The 24,627-nt window shown below is 41.9% G+C and overlaps 1 protein-coding gene across 1 annotated transcript in view; it reads right to left on the reverse strand.

The window, feature by feature from the left end:
- zmpste24 (zinc metallopeptidase, STE24 homolog) overlaps window positions 1-24,325 on the reverse strand; it is a 32,558-nt gene extending 8,233 nt beyond the window's left edge. Inside the window, exons 1-7 of the mRNA XM_068006755.1 lie at window positions 23,998-24,325; window positions 21,497-21,643; window positions 16,372-16,458; window positions 10,103-10,219; window positions 6,771-6,923; window positions 3,771-3,912; window positions 1,529-1,722 (exon numbers count right to left, since the gene is read on the reverse strand). Of these exons, the coding sequence (XP_067862856.1) occupies window positions 1,529-1,722; window positions 3,771-3,912; window positions 6,771-6,923; window positions 10,103-10,219; window positions 16,372-16,458; window positions 21,497-21,643; window positions 23,998-24,105 (948 nt within the window). The 5' untranslated portion in view covers window positions 24,106-24,325. The remainder of the gene's footprint in view (window positions 1-1,528; window positions 1,723-3,770; window positions 3,913-6,770; window positions 6,924-10,102; window positions 10,220-16,371; window positions 16,459-21,496; window positions 21,644-23,997) is intronic.
- Window positions 24,326-24,627: the final 302 nt, after the last annotated feature.

Below are 24,627 nucleotides of genomic sequence, written 5' to 3' on the forward strand. Positions count from 1 at the left end.
CTTCAGAATCAAAAAGCCAAAAATACAGGCAGAGATGTCAAGGGAATGGGAGTGAGAGGGAAAGTGGGAGTGAGAAAAACAAATTTTAAAAATTTACAGACTAAACAACCCAGGTGCTTAAGTATGTCATTTGGGATGTACAAGAGGCTTCCCTGAGAACAAGCAGTTTGACATCACTAGTCCAAATATAGCGACCGACATGCAAGGTGGGTGTATAATCTAAGGGGTATGGATAGCACATCTGGAAGTTGAATGAGATTCCCCTGAAGGTCAACACAAGCATCCCAGAAGAGGGCGAGGCAACCAATTCTACACCACCAACTCAGAAGGCCATGGTCGTGCAAGGTCCCGGAATCGTTGCTAAGGCTATGACACCATCAGTAATAAGCTGAACTGATTAGACTTGCTATCTAAAGCTGTTAACTCATCAGCCATACATGGAGTCTAACCAGAAACTAATCTTGCTAACTTTATATCAATCATAGACATTGAGCTTAATGTCAATTTATAATATGTGATGCCCGACTGAAACGGAGTTATTTGAATTGCCTTTGTAACCTTAATTATTGATTCCATCAATTAACAATATCCGTGGCCCATTCATCTTCAGGTGCTTCACTAATGACCATCCATCCATCATAAGGTCAGGAGTGGGGCTGTTCACCAAGTGTTTAGCTCCATTCACAACTCCATCAATAATGGAGCAGCCCTTGCCAGCCTACAGCAGGAGCTGGACAACACCCAGGCTTGAGTTGACAAGTGGCACATAGGTGCCAGACAATAACTATCATCAACAAGAAAAAGCCCAGCCAACCTCCCTCTGACCTTCAACGATATCACCATTGCTGAGCCCTCCACCATCAACATCCTGAGGGTCACCAATGACCAATAGTTGAACTGCACCAGCCATAACAACATCATGGCTACAAGTGCAGGGCAGAGGCTGGGTACTCTTGTAACTCACCCTTAATGCTTCTCCACCACCTACAAGGCTCAAGTCAGGAGTTTGATGAAATATTCACTTAACTGGATGGGTGCAATGCAACATCTTTTAGAACAAACATCAGCTTAATCGACACCCCTGCCACTAAATTCAATTTTCATCCCCTCTTTCACCAGCACACTGTGGCTGCAGTATTTGTCATCTACAGGATGCAATGCAGCAACTCACCAAGTTTCCTTCACTAGCCCATGACCTCTACCAACAAGGCGGCCAAGAACAGCAACACTATGGGAACACCATCACCTCCAATTTCCCCACCATACCATATACCCTCCTGACTTGGAGATATATCGCCAAATCTTTATTGTCACTGGGTCAAAATCCTGGAATTCCCTATCTAATGTCATCGTGGGAGCACCATCACCACAAGGATTGAAGCAGTTCAAGGAGAAGACCCACAACCACCTTCTTAGGGCAACTGTGATGGACAATAAATGCAGCCTCATCAGTGTTGCCCACGTCCCAAGAAGAAACAATGAAAAAAAGTATAATAGAAGTTATGGATTATACAACCAGCAGGCTTACCTTTGGTCTTAGTTTGGTCTCAGCAGGCTCAGTTTCACTGCCATCTCCAGCAGCCGTCTGCATTTCAGTGTTCTCATCGACAGTTCCTTTATTTAATGGGGAATGATCTTCGAGCAGTGTGTCAAACAGAACAATGCGTTTGTTCTTAAAAAAGCCATAGAAATACGCATTGCTGTGTGACGATCTCTTTGATCCTATTCAGAACATTGGAGAAGATTAATACTGTGCATTACAAAGCAATAAAACATTTGCTTTGGCTATTTTTTTTTTGTAGGTCTATGCTAAACTTGCAAGAGCTTTTGTGGTCAAAAATACAAGTTTCACTGAACTCACCAACACCACTAAATACCAGCTTATAATTCTCATGCCAAAAACAATGAAAGCTAATTAAGAGATCTGGCTTAAACTGGGCACTGCGAAAAGGCACAACATCTGCTGTTGAGGGAACAAATGCTAACATATTGGGTTGAAACTTCAGAATATGTAGTGCAGCCATATATTCTTCACCCATGTTCAAGTTAAGAGTCTGATCCACAGCAATTTGATGGAATAAATATCATAATTTATCACATCATCAACATTTTAAATTAGATAGTTGAGGATTAGTAAGACTTTAAAATCATTGTAATGATCACAAAATAAAACCAGCAATTTCAGATTTTATTGCTTTAGTTAGAAATTAAATTGTGAACTTAAAACCATAGATACAAAAATTGAATGTAAGAGATTTAGAACAGAGAGCAAGAGAAACTATTTTTTCAGAGAATTGTGAGGCTGTGGAATTCAATTCCAGGGTTAGTGTTTGAGGCAGAAACTATGTCAACATTCAAGATTAATGGATTAACACCATTTGCTTGCGAGAGAGTAAAAGCTGACACAGATTGGTAGAATGGCTTGTTTCTGTGTTGTAATTTTTATGTACTTCTATATGTTTCTATGTAAAACATTAGTGATTTATTATTGTTAAGTCTGCTTAGAAACCAAAATTTTCACCGCCCCCATGATTTTTAAGGTACAATTAGGCAGCAAGTCAATCTGCAGGCAATACGTATAGAAATTTGTGAGATTTGTTATGAGATGTCATACTGCAACAAACCTCTTGCCCCAAGCACCAACCTTTGCGCTGGCTCAGTTGGTGAAACCAGCTTATTAATTTGGTACCATGAGCAAACTTGGGAGAACTTTGCTACTGTCCCTTCCTCCAAATCATTAATAGACAAGACTTGGCTGCCATAGTCCATCAACAATTACAGTCTAGGAGAAGACCGGCTACTTGGGAATGGAATCGGAGAGTGACCAGCACCCACGGGATCATAATCTGCAACAGTTAGTGCGTTTAAAAAAGGAGAGGAAGATCAAAGCCTCAAAATTAAAAGCCTTATAGGATCAGCAACTCCAGAGCAAGGCAATGTAAACGCCTGCCAGCACAATGTAGTTGTTTAACTGCATCACTCTCCTCGCATTCAAGAGGCAGAGACTTCCACAAATCAAGGTTAGAGAACCCACCAATTCAAGGTCGAGGGCGTACAGAGCATGTCAATGTAAAGTCGGTTGGGCCTGCATAGTTAACAGAAATGCTGCTGAACCAGGTTTCTGCCACCTGGGGGAACTCTATTTATATAGCTCACTGAAAGCCTCTACTACAGAATGGAAATTACATGGGTTGGCTGGAGGCTGTAAAAACTACGAGGGCAGCAGGGTCACAGGATCACACCCCTTCAAGAAACCTTTTAGTCAGTTTATATCTGAAATGACAACAGAAAATGCTGGAAACACTTAGCAGGTTAGGCAGCATCTGTGGAGAGAGAAACAGAGTTAACATTTCAGGTCAAAGACCTTTCATCAGGACCTGCATTTTCCATTTTTATTTCAGATTGCCATCATCTGCCGTATTTTGCTTTTGTTTCAGTTCATATCTATTTACTGATCAGCAAATTAATATGTTCCATTGGCACCCTACAGCAGATTATTTTTCCTTCAATCAAGTCAGTATTGTAAAGATTCATGTGGTTATGAAGGCATCTTCACATTTATTTATTGCACACACCGAAGAGCTCAGCAGTGTTATTACGCTTCAGTTAACAAGATGGCTTTCACCAAACAGCAAGATATTCTCTTTTAAACAATGGATTTCATAAAACATGCTACTTTCAGTGGAGACATGAAGCAATTGTGCTTTCAAGTTTCATCTATCAAAGTGCTAGAGGACAGGAGCAAAGATTCACATAGCTCAGTGCCTTACCCTCTACTACATAAACCTTGGTTAGAGGAAAGCTGATACTCTTGGCCATTCCCTCAATATTGGCCCTCAACTCCCCTTCAGGAAGTGGAGTGAATTTATCAAATAGTGGTGCGATATAATCAGCATAGATGGTCACCAAGACCTAAAAGGAAGGACGGAGAGAGGATAAAAAATTAGAAGCACATCAAACGCTTCACACCCATGCTATCAAATGCTATATTGGTCTCAACAAAATCATTTATAATCATTAATATTCTTAAATAAAACTGTTGTGTATTGTCAATATTCTGTGGATGGATCACAAAAAGAGGAAACAGTGGTTTATGAGTACGACTGTGACAAACGACAGCAAGATGGAAAAACTTTAAACCAGCAATGCTGCAAGAAAAGGAACATGTTTTACAGGTACAGCTTCTTTGATTTTAGTTTCTGCCTCAGCACCCACTCTGAATGAATTCGGATTACAAGCCAACATCACTGGGGCATTTATACAAAACTTTCAAAAACATTCTGACCATCCAAAGTCTACATGGAATCTCCAAAGTGATAATGATTTAAAAAGTAGAATTAAAATTTCAGCACTATTCTTGGATATTTGGCCAGAGTGTGTTCATTCTAATCTGAAATTGGAACTCAACCAAATTATTAAAAAATGGGGGGGGGGGGGGGGGGGGCAGAATTACCAAAAGGGAGGAAGAGCTGGCAAAGCTACTTTTGGGACATTTTATACATTTAAAAACTACCAACAGAATTTTTCATTACTCCGTACACTAAATCAATTGCATTAAAATTTTCTTCTTTCCAGCTTAACTAAATAGATCCCTTTGCTGTTTGTGAGACCCTGCTGTATACAACTAGGCTGCTGCATTTACCAACATAACAGCAACTGCACTTCAAAATTCATTGGGGGTGAAGCACTTTGAGGTTTCCTGCGGACATGATAAGGCTCTATATAAATGTAAGTTCTTCCTTTCTTTCCCCTCCTGAAGGTGATGGTGCCTCAATGGGGTACGGTTCCACAAGGCACCAGCCATCCTCACCCAAGTGGCCATTATTCATGTGTGAAACTTGACAACAAGTGTTGCAGCCTATCATAGCATGGAGGCAGTCACCTTGTGGACCTTTTATGATGCACCTCTGATCACAGCTCTTGCCATTTTGTGGTTCTTCTGTGACATTATCCTTACGCAACATCAACAAACACCATCTCCAACAGAAGTCACAGGTTAGTGATCAGGAGCAGAAGTTTTGGCAGGTTCCCTCTCTTTCCCCACCCACAGTGCAGGTTCACTGAAGACCTTTGCTGTGCCCCCACCATCACCATGACGGTGATCAACACTGGGGATTGGATGTCAAGACATTAGTGCTCTGAATGGCTCAGTGCTCGCTGGATAAACTCACTAGGCCAATGGGAGAGCCCCTCTACCCTCCACAGGATGTAGATTTTAAAATGATGTAAAAAAGTCACACACACAAAATCAAAAATGTGCAAGCAGGGTTACAGTGAAGTCTCAAAATTATAACCAGACATTTTTTAAAAACTGCTCAAGTGATGAATTTAAACTTGGGGCTAGGTGGGCCAGCAAGTGGCAAATGCAATTTTTTGTTCAAAAGCATCAATACAATTCAATTTATAGTACAAATCTCCGATAGCTTATTTGAGTTTCTGAAGCTTAATGAGTTTGAGAAGGCTAAGCACGGCTCTGGACAGAAGAGAGCTGCAAAATCCATAATCCAACCAAAACAAAGAACTTCACTCCAAGCACATCAGGTTGACTGGTGTGGCAATAGCACATTCTAAACAAACAATTTGGATTTATATCGTGCCTTTCATGACCTCAGGATGTCCCAAAGCATTTTACAGCCAATGATGTATTTTTGAAGTGTAGTCACTGTTGTACTGTACGGAGAACTCAGCTGCCAATTTATGCACAGCAAGATCCCACAGCGTCAGTGAGATAAATGATCAGATAATCTGTCCTGATGATGTTGGTTGAGGGATAAATATTAGCCAGGACACAGGGAGAACTCCCCTGCTCTTCCTTGAAGAGTACCGTGCGATCTTTTACAACCATCTGAGGGGGCAGACAGGGCCTCGGTTTAATGCCTCATTGAAATACAGCACCTCCGCAGTGCAGGACTCAGTCAACACCGCACTGAAGGGTCGGCCTGGATTATGTGCTCAAGTCCTGGAGTAGATTCTATGAGGTCAAGGTGCAAGGAGTTTTGCATTTAACACATCTTAGAGTTGACCCAGGGTTGCTTGACGCAGACACTAGTGTCAAAAAACGTTCCATTCCCTAGCAGGTATCTCCCACCTTAAAAGGTTGGAAGGTGATCTCCCCACCCACAAAACAAAAATTTCATGCATTTTTTTTTTAATTAAGCATTCAAGCTTTAGCCTGTTAGGTCATTTTAAATTAAACATAAATCAATACAAAATTAAGTACATATAAGTAAATTAATATCAAATAAATTAAAAGTCAGTTGTCTTGATAACTCAGTGGGTAAGTGCACTGCGTAAGAGGTACTGATCTATATAAAACAGAGATGTCCTGGGTATGATTCCAGGCCCCTACCCAGCTTGCTGATCACTACCAGGGAAGTGAAAGGGGCACTAGAGTTGGTCTCAATGCTCATGGAATGGGACTGGAGAGTGGAAGGCAGTGCGATGGGGGGGGCGGGGTGCGGAGGGAGAGAAGTCAATCTGCCAAAACTCCTTCCGCCAATTCCTATTGAGTAAATCCTGCTGGAGATGTAAGTCGGCTGTGGATAGAATCAGGCTGGTCTCCAACCCAAGCAGCTCGTTGCCTTTCGCTATACAGGCTCACATGGAATGTCAATTGAGCAAGGAAAGAGGAGGCTTGTGTTACCCATTGAATCATATCTCAACATTAAAACCACCACCTTCAGGAAAGGAGAGGGAAGGGAACTGGGAGTCAGATTGGAAAGGGGGGTAAAACTAAATGAAAAGTAAGGGAAGTAATTATGTGTACTCACCAGAGACACAATTAATGTGAAAAGCCAAGCGTAGATGAAGAAATAATCCCCACCGATTTTAATGATGTACAACAGCAACGAGGTCACAGGAAGCAAAATGCACTGAGTTACTGCAAATTTCTTCACGGCATCTTTAAAAAAGAATCCCAAAGTCTGCAGAAATCAAAGGCAGCCTGTTACAACCCAGCATTAACACATTGAGCACTGAATGTCTATTGCAGCAACTAAAATATACATTTCACTATCGCACAACTGGGTACATTATCTGCATATAAAGTTGAAAGGAAAAAAAGTTAAGAAGTGTTTACATTGCTGCAGCAATGCTATCTCAGTCTTTAAAAGGATTGGATTCTGCTGCCAGGATCAAAGGGAACCATATTTGGCCCGTTTGCCACTATAAAAATTCCACACAATCCGACTTCCTGGAAACCCCTGGAAATTTTTTTGAAAGTCGGAGATGGAATCCTGACTCCTCTGATATAATTAGCAGCAGAGCAGCCAAAAAAAAAATATGGCCAGCCTCACAGATCAAAGCCTCCCACACCCCTGGCTTATTCTAGATATATTTTTGGCTTCAGTGTCTCCAAATACCTAGGTAAGATAGCCCTCACTCCTTACATCCTTGAGAATGTTCATAGTTGCTCTGATATGTAGCCAATTCAGATAGTGTGCCCAGGGGAACGAACGAACAAAAAAAAAAACATTTTGGATTTATTTAAAGACGGTTACATGCTGAATACTGGCCAAGCTTCAAAAAAAACAATTATTTACCCTCTGAAAACTTACTGCACCCAGCTTTGGACACCAAATCTTAACTGAAATGAACTTAACTTGGAAGTTTAGTCAAAAATACTGATGGTTCAATGATAACAATTGAACTAAAGATGCTTTTTAGCGTTCTTGTACAGCCAGCAGTCAAAAGCTAAACGTGCTGTTGTGTTTTCTTTAAAAAAAGACTGATAGCATTTTGTTTTTATTGAGTCTTCCAGACTGCGGTCAGTCTTCCTGGGACCAGTAAACGCGTTGCTCCAGCAGTAAACATTGCTTTTACCCACAGGATGTCGCACATGCTGACTGGCCAAACGGTCACAGCCAGTTGCGTGTGTGAAATAGCAAGAACCGTACTGCAGTCAGTTTACAGGAAGACTGTCGGAACTATATAGATCGCTCTCCCACGGTCCAGGATGCAATATAAAAAGCTACCGATTGCTAAACTAAGCACCAGGGAGTGGCAGAATCAAAATCGCATACATTATAGCAACAACGTGCATTTATATGGCAAGTTTATCCCCACATGCCTTCACGGTCAGATGCTATCCCACAGGAGGGGGTTGAGGGGCCAGAAAGATAACTGAACAAGGCTCGGACAGCCATTTTCAGACACTTCCTTGGGTTGGGGGGGGGGGCGGGGAAAGAGAAATTTCATTCAGAAATGCAGAATAAAGTGAACTTAATTAAAAAATTACAATTAAAATATTTCTGGGACATTTTGATGAAAAAAAATTGTTAACAAGCTCAGTTAATGGCTCAGTGCATAAATGTACCACCCAGTGTGGTACTAAGCCATAAAGACCAGAGAGATACTGGTTCAATCCCTGGTATGTGCTGAGTCAGCCATTGGTTAGGGCAGTGATAACTCAATGCAATTATCCCCAGTGCCCCTGGACTAGAGAAGGGACTTAAAAACCATTAATGGGAGGGTTTCTTTCCCCGACCCTGTGGACAGAATCAGGCTCGACATGGGTACGTCTACGGATGAATAGCCTGTTTTACTTACTGTTTTAGGCTCACACAAAGAATAGATATTTGTGTTGGGTACCAGAGGACTACTGGTGATGGGGAAGCATATTCGAGCAGGGCTTACTGCCTATGAGAAGGAACACTTGGGGGGAAAAAAAAAAAATTCCTCCTCTTAAAAAAATAAATCTGATTGCAACAGTTCCTGGGACAAAGTAGATTAATGGTCTAAATTAAGGTGTTTAATTAATAATGGATAATACTATTTAAAGTGTGGTGCAATGAAGCCATCAGCTGCCTAGGCCTCAAGCTCTAGAATTCCCTCCCTAAACCTCTCCACCTCTCTCTCCTCCTTGAAGACACTCCATAAAACCTACCCCTTTGACCAAGTTTTTGTGTCAAATTTTGTTTGATAATGCTCCTGTAAAGCGACTTGGCATGTTTTACTGCGTTAAATATGCTATATTAAAGGCAAGTTGTTATTACGTATTGTTGGCCACGGCAAACAGGGTTAAAATTGCTTACTGTTGGCTTTTACAAGCCACAGAGCATATACATTACAGTCTAACATGCCAAAAGCACTGAAACGCAGCCATTTACCTGTCATTATGGATTAATAGGCGTCCATTCTATGCTTCTGTAACTATGAGATGGAGACTCAAGTGTTTGGAACAAATCAGTCAGTCTTCCAGGGAGGAGTCAAGCTATTCTATTCAATTACAAGCATCCTCTGGGGCTGTTCACTGTACACATTTGTTTGGCAACTGTTTTGGTGTAGGCAAACGTTGCTTTGAATCCTTTGTTTGTCTGACCACTTAAATGAGTTTTAATATCCTGCGTTCTGGGATGTCTTCAAAGATACTTGGAGCTATATCCTTGGGCAGTATTGCATGAAGGTATGCAGCCATCAGAGGTACAAGGCTAATCAGAGGATTCCGCAGAAGGGGATAACCACGGTGTAGACAACCGCTGTTTCACAGGTTTGTTATATGTTCAGAGTTAGTGTTAGGGGAAGCGTCTTTGTTGTTTTTGGCACTGATTACAAATGAAGTTTGTAATTGCTGTAACTATATCATTTGTACTAATGACTGTTCGTTATCTGTTTACTGTTCAATTAATTTGTCTGGTGGTTTACAGCATAAGCTGTAGTCTGATGGGGAGTATATTCTTCCACCTAGTGAAGGCAGATAGATCAAGTGGCGGTCTATGAAATATTGCAGTAAGCTGCAGTATAATGGCAAGAGTTCTGAGTTCAAACCCTGAGCCTTGATACGTGTACCCAAATATCTAGCAGGTAAAAGCTCACTCAGGTCTGTAGGGAATGCTTACAGGAACGACCAGTGACGCCAAAACCTAAGGAAATATCTAACGTTAAAAATCCGTAACTTGTAGTTCGGGTGTTTTTTTTTAAAAATTATTAAAAAGTCATAATTTGGGCCCCTTTTCCGAGGACTGCAGAGACGACAGTGTTCATCCTACAATATATTTAATGTGAAAAATGTAAAAGATTAATTCGTTGCCGCACCACAATCCAAACATGTCCTTTGCAGCCTGTTGTGTTTAGTGCTTTTAAAGAAATTCTGGAAACTACAGACCTGTTGATTGAAGCCATGTTTCTCCTCAATGATAAAGGTGTTGTAGATGCTCCAGGGGAGACCTGTGGCTGCACTGAATAAGGTTGCAAGGAATAGGAATGCCAAGGACTGAGTTATCTGTTAATAGACAAGAACAATATATAGAAACATTTTTTAAAAAAACGCAAGTTGTACGACAATGGTGATCCTTAAAAGGAGAAAGTACTTCTAATATGAAATTCTCCACAATCTATTTGTAATTTCAAAAATTGAAATCGTGTACATGTCCTCCAACATGCGAGAGGATGCAAAGAGGCTTCAAGGCGATTTAGACAAGTTGAGTAAGTGGGCAAATACATGGCAGATGCAGTATAATGTGGATAAATGTGAAGTTATCCACTTCAGAAGGAAAAACAGAAAAGCAGAGTATTATTTAAATGGTAAGGATGTTCCCAAGGATGGGTGAAACTAGAACTAGGGGGCATAATCTTAGAATAAGGGGCTGCTCTTTCAAAATTGAGATGAGGAGAAACTTCTTCACTCAGAGGGTAGTAGGTCTGTGGAATTTGCTGCCCCAGGAAGCTGTGGAAGCTACATCATTAAATAAATTTGAAACAGAAATAGACAGTTTCCTAGAAGTAAAGGGAATTAGGGGTTACGGGGAGCGGGCTGGAAATTGGACATGAATTTAGATTTGAGGTTAGGATCAGATCAGCCATGATCTTATTGAATGGCGGAGCAGGCTCGAGGGGCCGATTGGCCTGCTCCTGCTCCTATTTCTTATGTTCTTATGTTGATGTACAGAGGGACCTGGGTGTCCTTGTACACCAGTCACTGAAAGCTAACATGCAGGTGCAGCAAGCAATTAGGAAGGCAAATGGTATGTTGGCCTTCATTGCAAGAGGATTTGAATACAGGAGCAAGGATGTCTTACTGCAGTTATACAGAGCCATGGTGAGACCACACCTAGAATCATAGAATCATAGAAGTTTACAACATGGAAACAGGCCCTTCGGCCCAACATGTCCATGTCGCCCAGTTTATACCACTAAGCTAGTCCCAATTGCCTGCACTTGGCCCATATCCCTCTATACCCATCTTACCCATGTAACTGTCCAAATGCTTTTTAAAAGACAAAATTGTACCCGCCTCTACTACTGCCTCCGGCAGCTCGTTCCAGACACTCACCACCCTTTGAGTGAAAAAATTGCCCCTCTGGACCCTTTTGTATCTCTCCCCTCTCACCTTAAATCTATGCCCCCTCGTTATAGACTCCCCTACCTTTGGGAAAAGATTTTGACTATTTACCTTATCAATGCCCCTCATTATTTTATAGACTTCTATAAGATCACCCCTAAACCTCCTACTCTCCAGGGAAAAAAGTCTCAGTCTATCCAACCTCTCCCTATAAGTCAAACCATCAAGTCCCGGTAGCATCCTAGTAAATCTTTTCTGCACTCTTTCTAGTTTAATAATATCCTTTCTATAATAGGGTGACCAGAACTGTACACAGTATTCCAAGTGTGGCCGTACTAATGTCTTGTACAACTTCAACAAGACATCCCAACTCCTGTATTCAATGTTCTGACCAATGAAACCAAGCATGCTGAATGCCTTCTTCACCACCCTATCCACCTGTGACTCCACTTTCAAGGAGCGATGAACCTGTACTCCTAGATCTCTTTGTTCTATAACTCTCCCCAACGCCCTACCATTAACGGAGTAGGTCCTGGCCCGATTCGATCTACCAAAATGCATCACTTCACATTTATCTAAATTAAACTCCATCTGCCATTCATCGGCCCACTGGCCCAATTTATCAAGATCCCGTTGCAATCCTAGATAACCTTCTTCACTGTCCACAATGCCACCAATCTTGGTGTCATCTGCAAACTTACTAACCATGCCTCCTAAATTCTCATCCAAATCATTAATATAAATAACAAATATCAGCGGACCCAGCACCGATCCCTGAGGCACACCGCTGGTCGCAGGCCTCCAGTTTGAAAAACAACCCTCTACAACCACCCTCTGTCTTCTGTCGTCAAGCCAATTTTGTATCCAATTGGCTACCTCACCTTGGATCCCGTGAGATCTAACCTTATGTAACAACCTACCATGCGGTACCTTGTCAAAGGCTTTGCTAAAGTCCATGTAGACCACGTCTACTGCACAGCCCTCATCTATCTTCTTGGTTACCCCTTCAAAAAACTCAATCAAATTCGTGAGACATGATTTTCCTCTCACAAAACCATGCTGACTGTTCCTAATCAGTCCCTGCCTCTCCAAATGCCTGTAGATCCTGTCTCTCAGAATACCCTCTAACAACTTACCCACTACAGATGTCAGGCTCACCGGTCTGTAGTTCCCAGGCTTTTCCCTGCCGCCCTTCTTAAACAAAGGCACAACATTTGCTCCCCTCCAATCTTCAGGCACCTCACCTGTAGCGGTGGATGATTCAAATATCTCTGCTAGGGGACCCGCAATTTCCTCCCTAACCTCCTGGGATACATTTCATCAGGTCCCGGAGATTTATCTACCTTGATGCGCGTTAAGACTTCCAGCACCTCCCTCTCTGTAATATGTACACTCCTCAAGACATCACTATTTATTTCTCCAAGTTCCCTAACATCCATGCCTTTCTCAACCGTAAATACCGATGTGAAATATTCATTCAGGATCTCACCCATCTCTTGTGGTTCTGCACATAGATTACCTTGTTGATCCTTAAGAGGCCCTACTCTCTCCCTAGTTACTCTTTTGCCCTTTATGTATTTGTAGAAGCTGGAGTATTGTGTGCAGTTTTGGTCTCCTTATCTAAGAAAGGATATACTTGCCACAGAGGGAGTGCAGCAAAGGTTCATCAGACTGATTCCTGGGATGGCAGGACTGTCGTATGAGAAGAGATTGGGTCGACTAGGCCTGTATTCACTACAATTTAGAAGAATGAGAGGGGATTTCATTGAATCGTATAAAATTCTGACAGGGCTAGACAGACTGGATGCAGGGAGGATGTTTCCCCTGGCTGGGGGGATCCAGAACAAGGAGTCACAGTCTCAGGATACGGGGTAGGACATTTAGGACTGAGATGAGGAGAAATTTCTTCATTCAGAGGGTGGTGAACCTGTGGAATTCTCTACCACAGAAGGCTGTGGAGGCCAAGTCACTGAATATATTTAAGATGATAGATAGATTTCTAGACACAAAAGGCATCAAGGGGTATGGGGAGAGAGCGGGAATATGATATTGAGATAGAAGATCAGCCATGATCATACTGAATGGCGGAGCAGGCTCGAAGGGCCGAATGGCCTACTCCTGCTCCTATCTCCTATGTTTCTATGAGATAGCTTTGCAAGAGAGGATCCAGAATAGCAGGTACACTGAGCGAAAATGTATTGAAATTGCAAAGGTATTTCCTAAAAGTTGATCAGACACCTGTGCGTGTGTTCTTTTTTTAAAAAATTGCAAACATGGAGTGAGGGAGGAAGGAAGGAAAAGACCATTTTTTTGCTGGAAGTACTCCTTCCATATGCTTTCACTCTATGATACAAAACAATGGGCCAGATCTCGCTGGAGTGGGGCAACTCATGGAGTTTCCCTTCCTTTCTGCATCCTTCAGCTCAAAAAATTCTCGCACCGTAACTTGCTGGAAGAGCGAGCTGGTAACGAGGGCAACGGGCTATCCGGGACCTTAGTGAACGGCGGGACCAAGAATCTATCTCCTTAACCAATGAGACTTAAGGATCGAGAAAGAAACAGAGGAACGACGGAGGAGGAGGGTGATTAGAGTCAAATCAGGTACAGAAAGAAAAATGAAGAGAGGGAAAGATTGGATTGAGAGAAAGAGAAAAAAAAGACAGAAAAGTAAAAAAAAATTTATATTACATTTTTTAAATTACTAACAACTATTTACTATTTGCAGGGATGAGATTGAACAGTTTAAATTGTTCCCTTCCTGGGCCATAGAGGTATTGTATTAACAATTATCAAATCGTTAAAAGGGTACTTACGCTGTTAAGTTCTGGTCCTAACCTTCTGTGGCGAGTTTAATGGGCAATTAATGCTCGAATCCAGTAAGTTCTTAAAAATAACGGGGAGGTTGGGGGCGTGATGCTGTTTGTGCGAAGCAAACGGCGGAGCGGCGTAAATCGACCAGCAAGTTCTGGAGAATCGCAACTCACGGCGTATCTCTCCATCCCCCGAACTCGCTGGCCGATTTGCGCATTAATAACGGCGTGCGTCACTAACACGCAGTTATTTTCCAGCAAGATTCAGTCCAGTAAGGGCATCCTACAGCAGCTGCTCGAGTTAACAGAATTGCTACAATGCAAGACACATGAAGGTCATAAAGAGGCAACACCTGGGGCTGTATTCTGATAGCATTTAGCAGAGTTTGGTGCACAAAGGATGGCACTGAAGCAAGGTTTCATTACCACAGCACAGTACTCAGAAAACTAATTTCTCAAACATCTGCTTTGCACCTGTTCATGACACATAGCCCCATAAGCTATAAATTAAAGAACACATTTGCAGGCTATGTGCAAAGCAGTCTTCATATTATTTGTTGCAGGAACAAGAATGCAGGTTTTTACTACATTTTCTGGATAGTTAATATCTCCGTCGTCCTCTCCTCAAACTAGTGCACATTCGTTTTACCAGCTTCAGCTCCTCGCAACGTCAGTCTATTTCCGCCACCCACCATCTCGTTCCAATGGGAAACTGCTGTTGTAGCCAGATTCTAGTTCATGCTAATTGGATTCAGATTTCCACCAGCAATTAATCTCAGCTCATCTAAGCATCGTACCGGAATACAACTCAAAAGTGAAGTCACGCCTTTCTTTTAAAATGAGAAATTAGAAAGAGGAGAAAGAAAGAGCTTGCATTTATATAGCACCTTTCACATCCTCAGGACGTCCCAAATGCTTTGCGGCCAATGAACCACTTTTGAAGTGCAGTCACTGTTGTTATGTAGGAAAACGTGGCAGGCAATTTGCACACAGCAAGATTCCAGAAACAGTAATGAAGCAGATGACCAGATAACCTGTGCTGGCTGAGGAACAAACGTCCTCCTGGATGCTGGGAGGACTTGTCTGCTCATCTTTGAATAGTGCCATGGGATCTTTTACGTCCATCTTAGCAGACAAAGGGGGCCTCAGTTTAACATCTCATCCGAAATACGGTACTGCCAACAGTGCAGCACTCCCTTAAGTACAGCACTCCCTTAAGTACTGCACTGAAGTATAAGCCTAGATTATGTGTTCAAGTCTATGGAGTGGGACTTGAACAGCACAACCTTCTGATTCAAAAGCGAGAGTGCTACCACTGAGCCAAGGCTGACATTTTTTATATTCTAGAAGGTGACCGTTGAAATAGTTTTCAGAGCATTTAACTCCTTTCCATAAATATTCAATTCTAACATCATACTCTAGAAACTCTCTCTCAAGCAGATCTATTCCTCACATTTGCTCAACAAAATGCATTTTATGGATCAAACCTTCTAAAAAGATGGTCTAATACTCAATGATTGCTAGAGTATAAAAAGCACAACTACTACTGAATATCAGTGACTGATTTTCTAATCCAGGTTAAGTTGGAGAATTTGTACAGTCTTAATATTTAGCCTAAGAGAAAGTAGCATCTTTGCCAAAACACAACTTTTGATTTCAATTAATTTTATTTTTAAAACATCAACCTTGCAACTCTTTCAGGAGAGCAATCTACTTCCTTTCAAAAGGTTGGAATTGAAAGTAGCACCATCAAGCGTGTTTTACACTCAAATTATCCACCCCCCCTCCCAAGGCCACTAAATAGAGTGATCTCAGAAATCTCATTAGCTAAAACAGAATAATACGAATAGCTGAATGGTCACTCACTCCCAGCTAAAGGAAGATAGTGGAGAGATTACAGATGGCACGTGATGTTTGCTGGGAAGGGAAGGAGGAAGAGAGAGAGAGAAAACTACAAAAACAAGTTTTTAAAAATCTGACCAAATGAACAGTATTAAGTGTTAATCTTTGCTCCTTTTCCAGTAAGGAAACTATATAGTTCTTAAGATTACAGTCCTGAAAATAATTTAAAAGGTTAGAAAATAATTTAAAAGGTTATTGCAAGCTATCAACATGCAATCTTTCTAGGGCAAAAAATAAAAGTCAGTGTTCAAACCACAATGCACACACTAGGCACGAAATGTACCTTTCTATTTACTTAATTAAGTATGCTTCTTCCGTCTGGATTTATCGCAAAATGTTTCAACAATGAAAAAATTCGATTCCAAGTCACAGAATGCTTACCTCGTACTCAGGTCCTAGACCAAAACGTCCTATGACGTGTCCCGATACTCTCCAGAGAAAGGGAATTCCACCCAACAATAGGATAAGCTGCAAAGGTGAAGAAGGACTTGAATGGAAACATATTAAAAGCTAAATGTTTATTACTAATGGTAGCCTGGTACTGAGACTGCACTTGCAGCAGATGGGCCACAGTTACAAGTTCACTGTGATCAGACCTGGAGTTTACAGTACACTCCGACAGTACATGTGCAAGTTCCAAATGTTTCTGAAAAACAGTTAAAGTTACAGAGCTCCCAGAGGGCTCCGTTGGTAAGAACAGCATGTAACTGATCCGCAGAGACCAGAGGCTCCAAGATTCAATTTCCAGTTAGCACAACTACATTGACAAGTTTTATATTCTGGGTTGAACCCAAGAGAATCTGTAATGTCTTAATATTTAGTTTGAGGGAGTGCAGATTCTTTGTCAAAATACAGATTTTAATTTCAATTAGCTGACCTTAGCTGGAGCAATAGTAGAGATGCTACAATTGCCCTCAGTATCAATGCCCCTAAGCAAGAGAGCGGAAAAGCAACCAAGATTCCCAATCTTCCGGTGCCTGGTGCCAGAAAATGCACGTATTTTCAGGATGGCCAACATCAGATTCAGTTGCAATGCCCTCCTTCCAAGGTCGAATATCCTGGTGATCTCACGGTCTTGACTGAAGAGTGATCAGTGAGAATGATACCCTGGTATGAGTCAGCACATCCAGGAGATGGGGGAGAAAATATTATTTACATGGAAAAAAAAGCACCTGATTGGATCAAACAGGCAAATTTGAGTACCAATCTCCATTAATGACTGAGGCAGGGTTTTGTTCATATTGCACTATGCACAATACTGAATTCAAATTAAGTAAATCACTTAATATGTACAGTGAAAACTGTATAAAGGAGCACCTGCAAAAAAATGGAACACGACAAAAAAAAAGGGACACTCATTGGCAGTCCCAAATAATTTACCGTACATACAATGACCATTTTGAAAATAGGGACACCTGCAAATAAAGGACACCTGATGCAAGTCCCTTAGACATCCCTAATTTACAGGTTTCATCGTACATCGTACAATTATAACTATTTACCATTGTTAGCAAAATAAACTAATTTTGAAACAGATTGGAATTGAACTGCATACACTTAATATTTTGTTTGTGATTTTATATTAGTTCCTTTACTGTTTTAAAATAGTTTGAATGTCACACTCAAAATGGAAGTTAACATAGTCATTTTTTTTAAAATTCGTTCATGGGATGTGGGCGTCGCTGGCGAGGCCGGCATTTATTGCCCATCCATAATTGCGCTTGGGAAGATGGTGGTGAGCTGCCTTCTTGAACCGCTGCAGTCCGTGTGGTGAAGGTTCTCCCACAGTGCTGTTAGGAAGGGAGTTCCAGGATTTTGACCCAGCGACGATGAAGGAACGGCGATATATTTCCAAGTCGGGACGGTGTGTGACTTGGAGGGGAAAGTGCAGGTGGTGTTGTTCCCATGAGCCTGCTGCCCTTGTCCTTCTAGGTGGTAGAGGTCGCGGGTTTGGGAGGTGCTGTCGAAGAAGCCTTGGCAAGTTGCTGCAGTGCATCCTGTGGATGGTACACACTGCAGCCAGTGCGCCGGTGGTGAAGGAAGTGAATGTTTAGGGTGGTGGATGGGGTGCCAATCAAATGGGCTGCTTTGTCCTGGATGGTGTCGAGCTTCTAGTGTTGTTGGAGCTGCACTCATCCAGGCAAGTGAAGAGTATTCCATCACACTCCTGACTTGTGCCTTGTAGATGGTGGAAAGGCTTTGGGGAGTCAGGAGGTGAGTCACTCGCTGCAGAATACCCAGCCTCTGACCTGCTCTTGTAGCCACAGCATTTATATGGCTGGTCCAGTTAAGTTTCTGGTCAATGGTGACCCCAGGATGTTGTTGATGGGGGATTCGGCGAGGTGGTTAGACTCTCTCTTGTTGGAGATGGTCATTGCCTGGCACTTATCTGGTGCGAATGTTACTCGCCACTTATCAGCCCAAGCCTGGGTGTTGTCCAGGTCTTGCCTCATGAGGGCACGGACTGCTTCATTTTCTGAGGGATTGCGAATGGAACTGAACACTGTGCAATCATCAGCGAACATCCCCATTTCTGACCTTATGATGGAGGGAAGGTCATTGATGAAGCAGCTGAAGATGGTTGGGGCTAGGACACTGCCCTGAGGAACTCCTGCAGCAATGTCTTGGGGCTGAGATGATTGGCCTCCAACAACCACTACCATCTTTCTTTGTGCTAGGTATGACTCCAGCCACTGGAGAGTTTTCCCCCTGATTCCCATTGACTTCAATTTTACTAGGGCTCCTTGGTGCCACGCTCGGTCAAATGCTGCCTTGATGTCAAGGGCAGTCACTCTCACCTCACCTCTGGAATTCAGCTCTTTTGTCCATGTTTGGACCAAGGCTGTAATGAGGTCTGGAGCCGAGTGGTCCTGGCGGAACCCAAACTGAGCATCGGTGAGCAGGTTATCAGTGAGCAAGTGCCGCTTGATAGCACTGTCTAAAAAACAACATATTGGCTTCAGGCATGAGAAACTATTTGAAGGGACATAAAGGAAAGGGCTTGCATATTTCGAATGCCTTTCATTACCTCATGACGTCCCAAAGCACTTTACAGCCAATGAAATACTTTTGAAGCATAGTCACTGTTGTAATGACCTTCATATGCAGATATGCAAAACTGTTAAGTGCCAATTTCCTACTTAAACATTTCCTGATTACTACTCAAACGTGTGTTATTGGTCAGGCTGTTAGTTTGTCAACTTGTCGGATTGTTTTGTAAGTGATGTTTTCGCCTTGTATATCACAATAGGGCAATCTGCTGAGAATTAACTAAAATGTAAATTCTTTTTTAGATCAACAAGGAATCTTCAGCATAAATGTTTCAACACTTCTAATTTTCTGTCAGTTCAGCTCTCGCCTCAGGGTTGTGCAGTGGTTATGGTTCTGGATTAGCAGAGGCGCCGAGTTCAAATCCCACCATGGCAAATTGTGAAATTGAACTCAACAAATCTGTTAATTTATGGGCTGGTACTAGGAGGGGAAAAAAAACGAGCCAGAAATCTACCAGATTGTCATAAAGACCCAACTGGTTCACTAATATCACCCATACCTGGTCTGGTCTACACATGACTCCACAATATGTGGTTGACACTTAATGCAAGCCACTCAGTTATATAAAAAAACAGTCCAACTAGGGAGGGCAATAAATGTGGCTTTGCCAGCGATGTGCACACACCAAGAACAAATAAAAAATGTTTGATTTGACTGTAGAAGCATGAAGGTGGAACATAATTACGTAGGTATACTCTTACTTAAATCTTGCGAAGACTATTCTGCTAGTTCACCAAGAATTCAAACTAATATTTCTCCCTGAAAGCATTTGTTTTATCAGAAGTTCTCAAAAAGGTTGGTTTGTCTTTTTAACTCTTCCTGATTCGCTCCAGATTATTGTATTTGGGCTGATTTCAGTAAGAGCACCCTCTTACTGCTTACTTCTATAAATAATGACTCATGAGGGGGAAAAAAACCTGTCGTATAGTTTGGCTGGTTACAAAAGTGACTGACAACTTCCTCTATTTGCAGTGAAATCCTAAACTGTTTCAGGAAGACCGACAGTTCATAACTTGTATTCAAATTCACAATTTTACTACAAGAACGTATTTACAATTTAGCTGCAATTAGCAAAAAAAACAACTTCCCCCAAGGTAGTTGCTCCTTAAGGTATGGCTTAGGATCAAGTTCTTTTGGCTCTTCAACTCTGCATTAGCACAAAATACTTTCCTTCATTAACAATTCCTTTCAGTTAAAAAAAAAGCTACTCTCTCTCGCCCACCCCATACTTTTTCCCCCAGTGAGAATAGATTTAACATCCTTAACTTAAATCTTTGCTGTCTCTATCGTGGAAGGATCCCCACTGTCAACCTCTTTTCCTAACTATGACAACATTGCACATGACAAGGTGGTGTCCCAGGCCCTTCCAATGCAGTTCACCTTCAGATCCATATATAGCAAGGAGTCCCATTGGTTCTTACCGAGATTCTTGCTCCCCTCCCCACAACCCCCCACTCCCTGATATTCTGCTTTAGTTAAAGTTGTACATTTTCCAAGGAATTTTTGATCTAATTTCATGACCTGCCCACATTTACAAAAGACAAGTGTTCTGGGTTGTGCAGAAGCTTAATAAAAAAACATAAAGCTATTAATAAACAAAGTGTACTGGGACAAAAGGCAACAGCCTTATATTTTCTGAGGAGGCTAGGTGTGTTTTTATATTTTAACTTTATATAAAAGTGAGGCTGGGAGGGTAGCAGAGCAGTGTGCCTATTTAAGTGTGTCTCTCGCCAGTCACTCTCCCACCCACTCCCATAGGGAATGTCACTCACAGTCGGTCAGCCAACTGCAAAGTTCAATGTCACGGGACACACACAAACACACTTAAGACCCCGCGCTTTATCTCCACCATGCTTCAAATCCAACTCCTACAATATTTACAAAAAGAGAAGTAACATCCCATTACTTGAGAGGGAAGGACTTCTACGGATCGACATGGAAACTTATTTTTTTTAAGCCAAACAGTTGATGGCTACAACTGCTTGATATAAACATTTAAAGGCACACGAGTGCCTAATTCCAAATTTACTGATCGATTTTGAGACACACTAGTTTCCCTGTCTTTCTGATTTCATGGATTCCATGAATAATGTACAGCGCTGGTGAAGCACGAGGACAGAATGTATTTTTAAAGGCAAGGACAAGGATGCAAGTCTAATTTTACATATAAAATGACCACTTTCATGCAGATAACATGGAACTAGCTACCCATGAAATATAACGGTGCTAATCTAGAAAGATGCAATGTAGCAAAAAACACAATGTGAATTGTTATTTAAAAAACAAGGCATTGGGGGGTGGGAGGTGAGGGGAGAAAGAGATCATTGACATCAGAAAATTAAAACATCACATAACGAAAAAAAAACTACCCTTCATTTTATCTTTTAGGTCAACCACTACAATTTCCATTTACAAATGTATCTGCAGTAGTTTCAGGGATACTAGCACTACTCACTGTTCCCTCAGTTTCAGAATAAAGACCAGACCAGAACCCAAAAGTACTTTTATCCAGCTGGTAGAGACGAGATTTCTCGAATGTTTCAGAGTCCATAATCTTCCCCAATTCTTCAGGGACCAATGTGGTGTCTCTGTACGTCTTGCGCTAAAGAACAGGAAAATAGACACACAATTCATATGTACATTTGCAGTAGGAATGTATTCTATCCCCACTCTACCTTCAATTTCCTCCCTCCCTCTCTGTGATTTACGCTGACGTGGAGTGCCATGGATGTTGCCAGCCATTCGATGCCTCACTAAAGTAGTTACATGAGAGCCTGGACACTGAGCGCCAGCAGGCTCTTCAACCACAGAGGCACCACAACCAAGCCCAAACCACATTCCATTTTACAGCAATCAGGAGAGGAAACTCTGACTGATTTCCCCCTTCCCTCACCCAGGCATGCTGCAGGCAAGTGTAGTGCCTTGGCCAAGATCTGTCGACTCAGACAACTGAATCGGGGATCGTTCTGGTTTGTATGACTCAAGACCACACCAAACAATGCATTCATTCACTGAACATTGGGAAAAGCACTTGCAATTGAGCAAAACACTATCGCTTGCTTTCTATCTCAAAATAGGAAATCCTAAGTAAATAAAATGCACACTCTTCCCAATAATAGATGATTGAAACTGGGCAGCTCACAAATCAAAACAACCAACGTGAAAAGTCACAGTTAGAAGTTAATCTGGTCGGAGGCTACAAAAAAAAAATGACGTAACCATTTGAGACTTGGTGCCACAATCAAACCCATGTTGGGCCAATTATATCGGCAGATAACCTCTCTCTTTGGGGTCATGCTCTCTCTGCATCAGCTGCGTTCCCAGCCTTTCCTGCTATGCAGTTCTTCCTTCACATGAGCCTAGGCAGCGAGGGTTGCAGGTGCTTTGACTGTGGATAGAGCATTAGAGCCAAGCTTAATCCTCTCCTTGCCACATATCCAAACATGCCCACTTGTCAGCAGAAATAGTGGATGAAACGGTAACCCTAGTCCAAGAGCACTCCTACTGCTACACCAGCTGAGATCAACTAATTCAGCCCAGACCACAGCATTAGCAAAGTGAAGATTCCCCTGTCCCCCTCCACAGTCAGTTGGCCTACCGACATTCACTAGTTCAGGCCATTACATTACAGGAAGGGTGCGGCATCCATGGAACTGTACTGCAGATTAAATCAACATTCTCAGGGTAGATGGGGGCAAGAGAAAAGGAAAAATCTGAGATGGAGAAAAGTCCATTTGAAATGCAAATCACACAAAATGCATCTACATTGGGTGATTGTAGAGGCGCCTCAAACAGATTGCCGCTACAACTATGACTGTAGTCTCCAGTATCCCACTTCAGATTGCCTACAAACCAAGTCAACCACAAGAAATCTTCCCGCCACCTCCACTACAATTCAGTTACTACTGGGAGATATTTGCCCTTTCCCACAGATTTCACCATTATGGATTTATTTTTCCAACTACAGGACACATGCCAGGTATGACATCATTGGTTTAACACCTTTAGATACTTAACACAATTGTTTTAACTTGCAAATCTGAGGTGTGCATTCATGGAATCAGAATGCAAAATTGCACTCAAAGTACCGTAACCGATTGCAATGTTTTTAGATTAAAGTTGATATTGAGAGATTACTGCAAAACTAGTGATCTGGAACTTGAGGCATGTTAATGTAGGCTAAAGCTTCAGTCACACAATATATTCCTTTTTACCCCACCCACTACTCTCCCCGCCTTATAAGTATCTTAGGAGAACAGGAACAGCAGTGAGACAAAATTTACTTCAGTTAAAGCCGTCATATTTAGACTTTAACCGTACAGAAAGGAGATGTGTATGTGTGTGACGGAGAGAGAGGCGCAAAGCCTCACTTGCTCACCTTCCAGCGCATTCAAAAGCTCTGTTTATCCAGCGAAATGTTCAAGGATTTCCTGACATTCACCTGACGAAGGAGGAAGCCTCCGAAAGCTTGTGATTTTCAAATAAAATTGTTGGACTATAACTTGGTGTTGTAAGATTGTTTACATTTATCCAGCAAAGAGGGGGGGGGGTATTTTAATTTTTAAAAGGTTGGTAATTTTTTTTTAAAAAAACGTTGATGATCTAAGTTTTTATGCAATGTGACATTTATAATAACAGCAGGTACAAATGTATTCCAGCAGTGAAGCATCAAAAGATATAAATGTGCTTGTAAGGTGATGTTATAAACTGGTCCACTTTTGTTACAATGTTGTTCCCGGCGCAAACTGTTACATTGTATCGAGCAGTTTGATACAATGTTTAACTGAGGATTTTATTTTAAAAGGGGGCGCGGAAACAATTCGCTCACATCCTCCAACGTGGGGATTTTTCTTTTTTTTTTGGGTGTTTGACTTCCCCAATGTTCCTCCATTACTCAGGGAGGGGTGGGATGGGCCGGGGGGGGGCTGTTCTTGTGTTAATTTAACTCTCACTCACCTGTCGTTGGGCCAGGTAGGCCTCCCATAGATACACGGTCCAGGAAAAGAGCAGCACCGAGTAAAAGATTTGGTTTTCGGTGGTTAATTCTTCAATGGACTGAATCATGATTCCCAGGCACTTCCGTCTGTCACTGGGCACAAGAAAACTATTTACTTTCTTTTGGATTCTTCTTTAGACAATAACTCGACCCTTACCACAGAAAACAAAAGAGTCCGTTTCTACAGAAACAGCCTCTCTCCCTGCTTTATTTGCTAATTTTTATTTTTTTTTCTCTCTGCACCTCAATCTCGAATCCAGCCCTTGCTGCCGGCTGGGTTACACTTAAATCGGTCCGTGTGGACAGGAAGTTGGTGCGCTGCGAAATTTTGTTCCCAGAACAAAAGGCAGAGTTCGCCCTGACACCCGACACACAAAGGGATAGGGGATGCAGCACGGGATAGGAATGAGCAGCACAAAGTATTGCATGTGGTACCCCTTGTTTATGTCTTTCAAGATAAAATATGTAATTTGCAGGGCTCACCAGACACAGAAGCACTCATTATCATTTAATACAGGTGCAGCAGGTAATCCGGAAGGCAAACGGAATATTGGCCTTTATTTCTAGGAGGATGGAGTATAAAAGCAGGG

This window comes from Heptranchias perlo, chromosome 26 (genome assembly GCF_035084215.1).
Source record: "Heptranchias perlo isolate sHepPer1 chromosome 26, sHepPer1.hap1, whole genome shotgun sequence".
NCBI lineage: Eukaryota > Metazoa > Chordata > Chondrichthyes > Hexanchiformes > Hexanchidae > Heptranchias > Heptranchias perlo.